This window comes from Staurois parvus, unplaced genomic scaffold, assembly GCF_062004578.1.
Source record: "Staurois parvus isolate SC_StPar_1 unplaced genomic scaffold, SC_StPar_1.0 ptg000572l, whole genome shotgun sequence".
NCBI lineage: Eukaryota > Metazoa > Chordata > Amphibia > Anura > Ranidae > Staurois > Staurois parvus.
Window position 1 is genome coordinate 1,562,163 of NW_028318368.1, and position 13,482 is coordinate 1,575,644.

At 40.1% G+C, this 13,482-nt stretch overlaps 1 protein-coding gene across 2 annotated transcripts in view; it reads right to left on the minus strand.

Moving 5' to 3' along the window:
* Positions 1-13,482, minus strand: part of LOC149450529 (bifunctional heparan sulfate N-deacetylase/N-sulfotransferase 3-like) — a 347,552-nt gene that overhangs the window by 37,892 nt on the left and 296,178 nt on the right. For both annotated transcript variants that reach the window (XM_089691786.1, XM_089691787.1), the window contains exon 10: positions 12,240-12,414. In XM_089691786.1, the coding sequence (XP_089547912.1) occupies positions 12,240-12,414 (175 nt within the window). The remainder of the gene's footprint in view (positions 1-12,239; positions 12,415-13,482) is intronic.

Consider the following 13,482-nt stretch of genomic DNA (forward strand, 5'->3'; position numbering starts at 1 on the left):
GTCCGCAGTCTCTGGTCATCTCCTACACTGTGTCTGCAGTCTCTGGTCATCTCCTGTAGTATGACCGCAGTCTCTGGTCATCTCCTGTACTATGTCCGCAGTCTCTGGTCATCCCCTGTACTATGTCCGCAGTCTCTGGTCATCCCCTGTACTGTGTCCGCAGTCTCTGGTCATCTCCTGTAGTATGTACGCAGTCTCTGGTCATCTCCTGTACTATGTCCGCAGCCTCTGGTCATCCCTTGTACTGTGTCCGCAGTCTCTGGTCATCTCCTCTACTGTGTCCAGAGTCTCTGGTCATCTCCTGTACCGTGTCCGCAGTCTCTGGTCATCCCCTGTACTGTGTCCGCAGTCTATGGCCATCTCCTGTAGTATGTCCGCAGTCTCTGGTCATCTCCTGTACTATGTCCGCAGCCTCTGGTCATCCCCTGTACTGTGTCCGCAGTCTCTGGTCATCTCCTCTACTGTGTCCAGAGTCTCTGGTCATCTCCTGTACCGTGTCCGCAGTCTCTGGTCATCTCCTGTACTGTGTCCGCAGTCTCTGGTCATCTCCTGTACTGTGTCTACAGTCTCTGTTCATCTCCTGTACTATGTCCGCAGTCTCTGGTCATCTCCTGTACCGTGTCCGCAGTTTCTGGTCATCTCCTGTACCGTGTCCGCAGTCTCTGGTCATCTCCTGTACTGTGTCCGCAGTCTCTGGTCATCCCCTGTACTGTGTCTGCAGTCCATTGGTTCAGAATATTTTTTTTCTTGTTTTTCTCCTCTAAAACCTAGGCGTGTCTTATGGTCAGGTGCGTCTCATGGAGCGAAAAATAAGGTCGTTTTCCATTTCAAAGGTCTGGACTTTTGTTGTCACATCTAACATGAGTTGTAAACAGCAGTCTTCTTTGAATCCTCCAATCACGCTGTGCCCTACATACATTTTCTAGGTAAAGTGACCAATTAGGGAGCATTATATTAGCCACAGTACAGAAAGGACTGGGGAATATAATGCTTTGTTACCAAGCTGTGGGCGTTCTTTATGTTGGTATAGGCAGCAGCCAGCATGACCAGACCAGTAGTTGCGAGGTAAACTAACTTCAAAATTGTATTGCATATTGTATTGTAAATATGGTTTTGTGGGTAATTTGTAAATATCATATAAGCCAAGGAACTTATACTGTACATACACTGAAAATTCAGTTTAGTGCGTAATTTGTATATATTATGTAACTCTATCAATAAATGTATATTGCAGATGGAACTACCTCTTTTGTGTAAGAACTCTCAGATCTAGCCGTGTACATGTAAATACTCCTACAGTGATTAGTGTGTATTCACATATACAGGGAACCTAGTTAACAGGCTGTGCTACTTTTATAACACTAATAATTAGCAATAGTCTCACTGAAGGTCTTTGAAAGCAGTATAATCAGTGGTGGACACTGGTAAGCAGCTGGATGATTGATGCCCATTCACAGGATTTTTCAGTGTGTGTGTACTTCTGATAATAGGGAGCTGTATTACCTTCTTCTAAGAGCACCTTACATGAAAAAGTAGTCACTGAAAATTCTAAAATATGTTCAAATCTCGTCCAATTCAGCAGGGGCTATCCGAGATTTGATCCATCTGAAGGCTGGTTGATTGTACCCAAGATCCACCAGTCAACTTGACTACAACCAGCATGTCAGATTTTGAGCATGCGATTATTGACAGTGGCTATAGCAGTAACCACTTTGTTCTCTGGGGAGGGAACACAATAGCTCCATGGGAGGCATTCCCCCGTCAACACTGTCAGTGCTTGCAAGAAAGAAAATCGCATCATCTATGGCCTGCCTAACTCTCAGATTATTTATGCAATCTATTTGTGGTTCTTACAGCATAAGCTATACTATTTACAGTGTGTTATTGCAAAGCTTTTCATTTTATTTTTATTGTTTTTTTTTTTTGTTTTTTTTTTCTATTTTTGTCTTTTGGTTGAACTTAGTGAACATGTTTATTTTTAATCTGACATTGTAAGGCCCCTTTCAAATGGGGCAGGCTCTGTTAAGATCTGCAGGGGATCTGTCCACTGATCCCTTGCTAATCAGAGCAGAGTGGGTGGATGGCAGGTCCATGTCTGCTCAGTTTATGCAGAGCAGACACTGACCAAGCCCACTGTGTTGTATGGACTGGTGGGTGTATATGGACTCCGCTATCCACTGCCCTCTAATAATGTACAAATAATTATATCTAAAAGTTACAATTTTTTTTTACCTAGACCTTAAGTATGATAGATTTCATACAGACACTTTTTTATTCTTAGGCAGAACACCCTAAGGTATTATCTAGATTGAAGCACGTCATTAATTTCAAGGTTAGTATAAGAGTGACAGGTAAATATTAAAAGCTCTGCAACATCCCTGGTACTTGTTACTATAAAAAACGAAAATGGAAGCAAGTTTTGATTTAATATGATGCTCATGCTCTGAATCCCAATGTCTTGTTTACCAGGAAGGATGCCCTGTATTACATTACAAGATTTATGAACATTAATGTCAGGAATGCAGGTCAAGCTCTCAAGTTGAGTTTAATGAGAAGGTGTAAATCTGTCTATGGAATGCTAGAGACATATAAAACCTCATTATGTACTGTTGTGTTGTGAAAAAGTAATATACATTTTCAATTTTGTGCTAAGCAAAGCATTATAGGACAGCACACTGATTTAGATCCACTTACTAAGCAATTTTAAGCAATTTATTTTTTGAAACTTACGCATTAAAGACTTCCCCTATTTCAAACTGTCCTATTGTTTGAGCTAAACTGCTTACATTTTAAACAAGTTTTAGTTTTATTATTGGTTCATGTTGCATTCTGTAGTTTATATGCAAGTCAAATTGTTTTCTCTGGCATCATGCATCCTATAAACATATTCTATAATAACACTATTATGTAAAAGATCATATTCAGACTTTAAAAGCTGTCTTTGGTGTCTCCTGCTCAGTTGATCTTAGTTTTTCATAAGTTTCAAATCACATTCCATAAGATCCTAATTCAATAAAATGGTATTAATAAAAAGTGCTTACACAAATGTATAAGAAAATACCAAACAATTCAAGACCTGACTTGGTCAAAATGAGTAGGAGGCTAATGGACACGTTAACTGTCCTACGTTTAGGACAACGTTTGTGTATGTTTAGTCTCTTTTGAATGGTAATTTTATTCTATTTAATAATACGTTGGTTGGTGGACTGATAGACCACATCAACTGGACATATTTATATCATTAGAAAAATTACATTAAAGGAGGTATCATCAAACACTTCAACTATCCTGGCTCCCATCCCATAGACCCTTTGACTGGTTATGTAATTTCTATAAACACACACTGGAGGGTCCACAAAAACCAGCTGCATCTGCACCTCAAAACTCTCAGTTTTCCATCAAAACTATGCATAAATACTGAGAATCATTTTGAGGCCAGTGATTTACCCTTCAGTGAATTGGACTATGCCAGAACTAAAGACCAGGTAAACCTTGTTAAAGTCTTTTCATTTTTAATTCCATTTATTTTGCTGTTGCTATTGTCTATGTCTATTTATTTACCTCTTTTTCTGCAAATAGTTTTCTTGCAGTGTATTTCCCATCTTGTTATTAAGTAATATTTTAGTATAAAATTGTTATGCCGATTCTCTAAATGATCTCTTTGAAAAATATTACTTTAACCAAAGTTCCACACAAAAGAGAAAGCTCCGCTTGTCTGACGCCCCCCCCCCCCCCGCCACATTGGCACTTTTTGGAGGGAAGGGGGAAGCAGGTATTTGGTTTTGACAAGTACCAGCTCCCACTTCTATTTCAGTTGACAGTTCCACTTCACAGGTCCCAGAAGACTGCCAGACCATTCAGGAGGTGCAGGGTGACTCCTGCATCAACAATGGGCACCCGGGGGGGGGGGGGAGAGAGAGAAGAACAGCATGGGTAAGCACATCACTGGATCCTAGGACAAGTGAGTGTGTGTTTATTAAAAGTCAGCAGCTACAGTTTTTGTAGCTGCTGACTTTTAATAAACACAAAAATGACTGGAACTCTGCTTTAGGTTTACTCTGTTATTTGCCTGTCTGAGTGGCAGAGAGTGTCAGAGACATTTCCTTAAGCTCAGAACTGTTACAAAATTGCAAAATCTGCTGCAGCTGTGCACAGAAACCAATCAGCTTCCAGTTTTTTCTTTGCCAAAGCTTAATTGAACAAGCTGAATTTAGAAGCTGATTGGCTACCATGCACAGCTGCACTAGATTGTGCACTCTCCAGTTTTAGTAAATCAACCCCATTGCGACAATAATTGTTTATGTTTGTGAGGAATTACCTGGAAAGTTAACTGACCCCACTGACGATTACTCTCAATCTTCTGGCATTTAAATTGTTGTCCCATGAGCTATATATATCTGTGCAAGGTGAGCCTGAGAGTATCATTGTAACAGATGGGTTTGCCTCTTTGAATTAGATTGATCATTTTGTAGAAGTATGTGTTTTAAATGGACTTTGATGCTGTTGAAGGCTACTGAGTTGGACACATTAGGCTGGAAACAAATAAGATGTACGTAAAAGAACCACAGGGAGACTGAAAGAAGTAAACATTTTGAAGAGGACCCTAGAGAAGACTGTAGTGACAGCACTACAGTTAAACAATGAGTATGTAATAAAAGGTATGGTGGTATTACATGGCAAATTTTGGAACCACTGCCTACGATAATGGAGTGTTAAACATTTTACAGTCAACAAAATCCAAATTATCAGGACTTAACCATAATTAATAACTAGCAGTGGACTATCTGTTTATTCATTTTATAAGTTTTTTAAGTGATGGGGTCATGTTTTTCCTACCGCTGGTTTTATTTTTATATCTGTTTGTATCTGCATTTTAATCTCTTGTCTGTCAATTAAATACAGGTTTTTTTGTATCCAGATTTGTTGAAGTGACATTTCAGATGTGCCAGATGTTACACCTGTAGAATGTGAAATGCTGCTGCTTCTTCAAAAATAGCTGAAATGCTACAGTGTAACAGTACACTGAATAGATAACTTACTTGTTAGATGTGGACTGTGATGAAATATACTGTACATGTGAAAAATGTTCCTACTGATTTCTGATGTATTTTCTGTGAAATTGAAAGGTTGTAAAACTACCAAGATAGTGATTTAAGGACACAATCACATATAGCCTCAACAATCTCCAGGGGTTAGCAGAAGAAGATGATATTCTAGGTTTACATAGCATGACACTCACAAATCGAGATGAACTTCAGGTTCAGACGGAAGCTGAATTTGGTCTGATTTTTTTCCTGTTCCGCATTTGGCAAACAGGTGAAAAAATGGGGTGTTCTTCTGCCTACCAAGCTGGAAATGAAACATTTAGCAGTACCACTTCTAAATGTGATGGCTTCTTGTTCAGCCTTGTTGTTAGAGAACCAGTAGCCGTTGGATTCCTAACAATCAGTGATGTATCCACTACCTGACAATTAAGCTATCAACCAGTGATCTCTGGATTACAGATGAATGGAGGTTATGGAGAGTGGCTGACATCACTGACCAAATATAGCCTTGGCCTCCATCCCTCCCCCTATGTTTACAAATCAGCTGTCAGCCTGTGATCTGTTATTTGGCACCAATTTTCTTTGGGAGCAGACATGTTGAGGAGTTGGCATTTTTATTTTTAATCTGGCTGGCATTATGTGACTGGTATGAATCTGACTCATTCATGTAGTGGGGGGGGGGGGGGGTTGTATCTGGGTCTCCATTATTTTTAAAGGAGGTCTCCAGATTTTATTATGCCCCCTGCCTGTAGACTCCCACAACCAGTGGGCCAGGGTTGTGGGGAAGACGCTGTTGTCCTCATCAACATTGGAAACAGACTGCTTTAACAGGGGTACCCACCATATGCTGAGGGCATGTGTCGTGGTATGGTTGAATTTTAAGGAGGAGGGGGGCTTGAGGTTTTTTGTGTGTGTGTTTTTTACATGAGGTTCCCTCTTAAATCCACAACAGACCTTCATGAAGCATAAGGGTTCTGGTATGAACTTTTTTTATCATTCATGCTGTAGGATGTGTTGCAGTTTTGACAAATAATTTACTGGAGATTTATTTATTTCCCTGCTAGCTTTTTTTATTGGCACGGGGACCCCCAAAGGTCCCCACAACATAAATAACAGTCCCTTAAGAGCCTGATATGTATGTTTTTGTAGGAGCTGTGAATTTTTAATGTTTTATCTGAAATATTATTAAATACTATTAACATTTTTAAATATTGTTTGTATGGCCACATGTCCTCCTTGTTGTGCCCAGCCCCCCACGCTATTTGTTTGACAACCCCTTTCCTATTAGCTTTGAAAAAGGCCAAAATTGATCTCAAAGATTCATCTCTTATTGACTTCAATGGGGTTTGGATTACCATTCAGAGCTTGTGAGCTGTTCAACAAACACCCGGCAAACTGAACGCTAGTAATTTCAGGTCATCTCTACTCACAAACTGAAATGTGCATGTTTTTTATAGTCCATCTCTGGAGAAAAACAAAAACTCCCCAATCCCTCCAGCCAATAAAAAAACAACATTTGTAAGATACTTTTATACTTACCCTAGTCCTCTGCCAAATTATGCTCTTCACCTGCTCTTTCAGTAGTGGAAACCGGTGATCCAAAGCTGCATTCAGGCCCACCAGCTAGTAATGTTCTAAAGTCTTCAGGGCCTCATAAAAAAGTCTTACATCTTATGGGAAGCATTTTCGTCATCAGAGAGCAATGTGAACACTCTCCCACATGGCATTTCAGAAGAGAGAAGACTCGGGACCCAGTCTGTTGTGTGACTTAATTTCAGGTAAGAAATCAATAATTTTACTTTATTTTATTGTTTAAATGTAACCTAGCAATATGTTAGGTAGTTAGTTACTTAAGCAACTGGCGTATCAAATGGAACCAGTGTACACAAATAGGTCCTGTATAGCACTTCTAATTGAAGGAGCTCTGGGATTGGTTATGGCCATACGTAGGGCTGTGATTAAAAAAGCAGTAAGTGGACACCCAGGAGGCTCTGATGAAAGGGAATGGAGCCATTTTTAATATTAACTGTTGACAGCCACTCTGTTGGATACTAGTGGTAGTTGTTAGTGGTCTATCCTTCTAATCCATGTGCTTTGGTGATTATCTTGATATTCCAGTTGATCTTTTATATTTGCTAGAATTATTCACATTTAAATCTCTATAAAGAGAATTATGTATGTCACAAGGCCAGTGAGCTTTCTGGTGTGTCTGATTATGTATGGTACCAGATTTCCCTAGCTGTTAAAAGAGCTGCTTGCAGTGATGCAAGAATAAAGAAGACATTTGTATACATGGTTTTGAAATACACCAGCTGGCCTCACTAATTTGAAGAGCTGTGGGATCAAAACAACTGTGAAATATTTTCAATATGTACCATGCATTTAAAGGCAATTCTAATCAAATCAGTGCTGTTTAAATGTATGGTGTTGCAATGTTGCAGCATTTAATATAGTGTATTGTTGCCACTTTTTCACTTAAAGGAACACTGTCACTTTGCCCATTCAGTTTAAAAGGACTGTGACTCCTGATAACCTACTTCTGCAGCAAAATACATACAGCAATAAGCGATCCACACTTCATCCCCAGCTCTGTCTTAACCTTCAGTCCATTGCTCTGGAAAGAGTAAGGCTTCCATGTACATGAATGCATGTGCCCATGTCACAGTATTCAGGCCTGAGTGGGGGATGAGGAAGGATGCCATGCATCTGTGTAAGCTCTAACACTATCTGACTGCAGATCTTATCCAAAATCGAGTCCTGCAGCTGGAAAACAGAAAGGAAGCATTAATGAATGAGCACACCTTGCTCAGAAATAGGAGGAGGCTTAAGAAAAAACACTGTTTTTTTTTTTACCAAAGCAACCAGGCCTCTTAAAGCCCACCTCAAGACAAAATTGATTTTTCTGCCCATTCCTTCCACCCATCTCTAACCCAGTCTTCCCAATGTAAGGTTTTTTTATACCTGGTGAAAACAGTTACAGTATAGTAATCTCCCATCCAGGTCTCGCTGACATCTTTTCCTTGGGGACCAATAATCCATCTCTACACATTAACTCTTGCCATCGAGTCCCCTTCACTCCCCTCAGTTCAACATCAGATCTCTTCTGAATTCTAAGTGGGGCCCTCCACTGGCTGGCCAATGGCAATTGTCCACATCATGGAGGCAATGATGTGAACACCTGGAAGAAGGTCTCCTTCAGGAAGTAAAAAGCATGGACAAAGACTTGGTGCTGGATGATCAAATGACCACAGTTTAAGGTAAGTAAAACTGGGGATTTTTTTTTTCATCCAAGTGCTCAGATATAGGGGGGTGAGAGGGTGGCTACTTATATCTTGGAGTTGGACTTTAACTAAGCTGTGTTATTAATAGGAGTTAAAAAAATCAACTGCAACATGATTTGTTGATTTGTTATTCTAAACTGCAGGCACATATATATTTTATGACTCCAGTCTATTTGTAAGCTGTTTTTCTATACCAATTATCAAGTAGAAATATGTTTGGCTTGGAAATCTAAGTTATTTTTATGCAAATAAATGCACGAAAACAGAAAAAATAAATTTGCTCCATTTGATTGAATTTAGTAAACCCATAAACGTATGCAGGATTATACATTTTATGTTCAGCTAGAAATATGAAAAGTAAGATGCGGAATAACATAAAACACAATTAAGATCCTGTGCTATCATTTTTCACTCTATGCTATTTCCACTATGTATAATAATGCAGGTGTGATCTGTGTTTTGCTGCTTTTCCACATTGCTACATCTTGTTCTTTTCCTAGAAATTACTTTTGCAATCAAAATTCTCCCTTGCTTGCTGTCTATACCACTTGAGTTGATTATATATTTCTCAGCTATTCTGGGTTGTCTCTGCATTCCGGACATTGTAGCTACTTTATGAAATTAGACTAAAGCGCAATGTTTTGTCTTAAGCGCCCTTAAAATGAATTACTCAGGCTCTGAATTTGTTCCCATTGCTGGAAAATGCAATGACTTTTGAACAGGGAAAGAAAATTCATATCTGAAGTGCCCCAGATTTTCAGAGAATGTCTAATTCTGCTTGAGGATAAAGATGATGTCATATACAGTATCATCTATTATGAAGTCACATTTGGTTTCATTTTATCTGAGGCATAGGTATTTATTGGAATTTATTCAAATGACACAATAAAAATTTTTCTGTTTTTCACAGGAGAGGCGCATGGTTTCTAGAGAATAGTTCAGTTGCCATGGCAGCAACACGCTAAGACAGAAGTTTGATCATACAATAGACCCGAAAACCAAGCACAAGCAAAGTTACTTGGTATAGGCAGTTTAACTATAAATAACGCTGTACATTGGGGAGACCAAAAATGATTTTCAATTCCTTGTCAACATAGGAGGATCTTCCTCTTCCTTAGAGCGCGCCTTTACTTCAGAATTACCGTATTTTTCGCTCCATAAGACGCACTTTTTTCCCCCCAAAAAAGGGGGGAAAATGTCAGTGCGTCTTATGGAGCGAATATAAAGTGGCCGGTCCGGTATTTCTGCCGCCACCATGTCAGAATACCGGGCCGGCCGCTCAGCTGTTCTCTCCTGCAGGGCCTTACCTGTTCCTCGCTCCAGCGCTGCACAGTCTTCCCGCGCTGGCTTCTGTGACAGCCGGGTGCCCACTGCGCATGTGCTGCGCTTTGTGAATGATCCAGTGTCTTCTGGGACACATGACAGGTCCCAGAAGGCGCCGGGCCATTCACAAAGCGCAGCGCTCTCGCACATGCGCAGTGGGCACCCGGCTGTCACAGAAGCCGGCCCGGGAAGAAGAGCGAAGGACAACTCCGCGGAAGTGGGAGCGGGTACCTGTCAAATTCAGGTACCCGCTCCCCCTCCCTCCCCAAAGGTCAGCAGTCTCTGGTCATTCCCTGCACTGTCTACAGTCTCTGGTCATTCGCTGCACTGTCTGTAGTCTCAGGTCACTCCCTGCACTGTCTGCAGTCTCTGGTCATTCCCTGCACTGTCTGCAGTCTCTGGTCATTCCCTGCACTGTGTCCGCAGTCTCTGGTCATCTCCTGCACTGTGTCCGCAGTCTCTGGTCATCTCCTGCACTGTGTCCGCAGTCTCTGGTCATCTCCTGTACTTTGTCCGCAGTCTCTGGTCATCTCCTGCACTGTGTCCGCAGTCTCTGGTCATCTCCTGCACTGTGTCCGCAGTCTCTGGTCATCTCCTACACTGTGTCCGCAGTCTCTGGTCATCTCCTGCACTGTGTCCGCAGTCTCTGGCCATCTCCTGCACTGTGTCCGCAGTCTCTGGTCATCTCCTGCACTGTGTCCACGGTCTCTGGTCATCTCCTGTACTATGTCCGCAGTCTCTGGTCATCTCCTGTACTGTGTCCGCAGTCTCTGGTCATCTCCTGTATTGTGTCCGCAGTCTCTGGTCATCTCCTGTATTGTGTCCGCAGTCTCTGGTCATCTCCTGTATTGTGTCCGCAGTCTCTGGTCATCCCCTGTACTGTGTCTGCAGTCCATTGGTTCAGAATATTTTTTTTTCTTGTTTTTCACCTCAAAAACCTAGGTGCGTCTTATGGTCAGGTGCGTCTTATGGAGCGAAAAATACGGTACATTTTTACTCCCTTCATTCCTTACCAACCCAATATATAAAACCCCTTTTTACATTTTTTTGCTATTTATTTTTTTTCCCTCCAGTTTACCTCCCACTGTCATTCTCACCTAGGTGGAAATAATGTGTCCTACTCCTGAAGCCTCCTGGGATTTCCCTGTCACATATTCTAGGAGGCTGCAGGATCATGGACACATTGGTCGATAGGCAGACTTGATTAGCTTCACCAGGACCAGATATCAGAGAGAACTATGGCAACACTGGACCTATGCAGTAGAGCAATGGACCACAGCAGGATAATGCTAGATTTATCGGGCATGGGATTAAAAATAAATAATTGGGGGAGGTCAAGTTCCCCTTTAAGGAGACAATCTTTCAAGAAGGGTTATGGCATATTTTGGAAAGGGAGAACAGCTGGGTGGTAAGAGGCATGAAATAGGCCATTAACCTAGGACAACCCTTGCTAAACATGGATATGGGTCCTGGACTTCTAGCAACATGGTCTGGTTACTTAGGCCTTATTGTATATTTAGAGTCAGTCACTTCATATACAAAATTACAACAGTGTTCATTACTGATGGGGAAACACTTATCTATAATTCATGTTGCTATCAACTACCAACACATGGTTAAAGAAATTAAAGTCAAATAACTTTTTTCTGGTGTAATTGAGGATATTGTAGAGTTATTTTAAAATGCACTTAAACTTCAGAAATAGTTAAGAGTTACATAGTTAGGTTTAACAAAAGACACATGTCCATCAAATGATTCCAATTAAAGCAGAACTTGGGCAAATATTTTTCCCGTGCAGTGGTGCTGTGCCTGCAGGAGCAGGAGTTCTTCTCTAAGGGGTAAATCTTTTATGATAAATGGCCTTTAACTGCCCACGCACAAACCCAAAAGTAAGATATACAGGTTTTTCTTAAATCAGTTGGCTTTTTCCCATGATTCTGGAAATATGGAAATATACTGTGTGTGTATATACATACACATTAGATGAAAAAAGAAAGAAAATATTTACTATACACCCTGGCTTTTCAGAAGATTTGGGGTCCTCAGTTCTCCCACGATCTCACTGGAATACTGAGCATTGTCACCCTTACATGGGGTGTTATCTGAGATATAAAGTCAATACATTTTTCTTCTTATATCCTAATGTTTGATTGTTTTAAATTTTAAGTTTAGAATTTTTTGGGAGAGGAGGGTAAGGGTTCTTTCACATGCTCACCACATGTGAATTTAGTGAGTTGGCAATTCAACTACAAAAGGCAATTGCCAGTCAGAAAAGCATAATCATACAGTAAGTTGGTTTTGTCAACAGAGTTAGTTTAAATCCAAAATGTATATGGCTTTACTGGAGTATATTTATAATCTTTAAATTTTCTGGATAATTAATTTAATGTATTTCCTACAGATGTAATGCTGTTAAGGCTCTATTTCATCATGCTGTAGAAACAGGGCTTCCCCTCTTGTAATTAAATTAATGAACCAATTTAGCACCTCATCTATAAATATGTTTGTTTATGCAAGGTGTAAAAAACAAAGTGTTTACAACATTTTATTAAGTGTAAGTCTTGGTGTTATTTTCAGTGCAAATTCTCACCTGATACCAAGAATAGGCTCTATCTGAAGGGTCAATCAGAATGGTGATAATTTTTGCCTTTGGAATTAAAGCGGCTGCTCTTTTTGGAGCTTCTTCAGAGTGGAAATAGTTAGCACTTTTTTCAAACACCAAATCTGTGGTTACATTTGATGGGGTTGGGAAGAAATCCATGTACCTGAGAAAATAAATGATGCAGTATTTTTTTTTATTGTACTGTATGTAGACATGACGATATAACACTGCAACAATCGAATACACAATGTCATGGATTTTTCACTTCATTATTAGTATATACTGTAAGTAAAATCACAAACTCAACAAATTAGGCTGCAGCTGAGGCAGATATTGTATATAAGAACACCAATAAATTTTGTTTGTATTTATCAAAATCATTGGATGTCCTTTAATGTATTTTTATGTATAATGTATAATTTTTGTGAGTTCCTGAATTTGTATTAGTATCAGGCTCCTGCAATTTACATAGTAGCTCTAAGACTGCAAAAAAGGATGGCCAACAGTCAGAGTTAATGTAACCTGGCTGCACTGAACATGTGCTGACACAGATTGGGTGGACTGGAGTAAAGAGTCAAATAATGACTCTTCAGTATGCCACTACTCTTTTGTTGTCCAGTTGACAATGTGTTCTTGACCAAGATTTGCTGCTACTTTTGCCCTGGAGGTTAAGGATCTGACTGTGTTGTCCAGCAGGGTTGCCTAGGTTATGAAATTGGCTGCGCATTAGCGGGAACAGTTTCCAAACAGCTATTTTGACTGTGTAGTTATTTGCTTGTTAATATATTAACTTCACCCAAAAGTGATTTGTAAGTATATCCTGCTGTGCTATAATATTCATATATTGTGCACTGCAGCCCTGAGCTATGTGTTCCAGTTGGGTGTTCCTTCATTTATTGCATTCTCCATAATAATAATAAAAAATTACAAATCTGACACAAAAATTGGGGCATCATTGTATTGACTTTAACATTTCTACAGACCAGGAAGCTCTGGAATAGCAATCTGGCCCTGGAATCCCCAACAGATTTAGGAAACATTATTTAATACTTTAGGAAAGATCCAATCAGGGATCGCTTTGCATTCATGTTGAGTGAACAACCTCAAGTGTTTAGAATGCAGCAAGGAAGCCACAGGACCTGGAAAAAGTAGCATAAAAGCATTTGTAGGAAAATGAATGTTCTAGCTACATCCAGATAAACTACATCCACTTTCCTTTATCTAAATTATT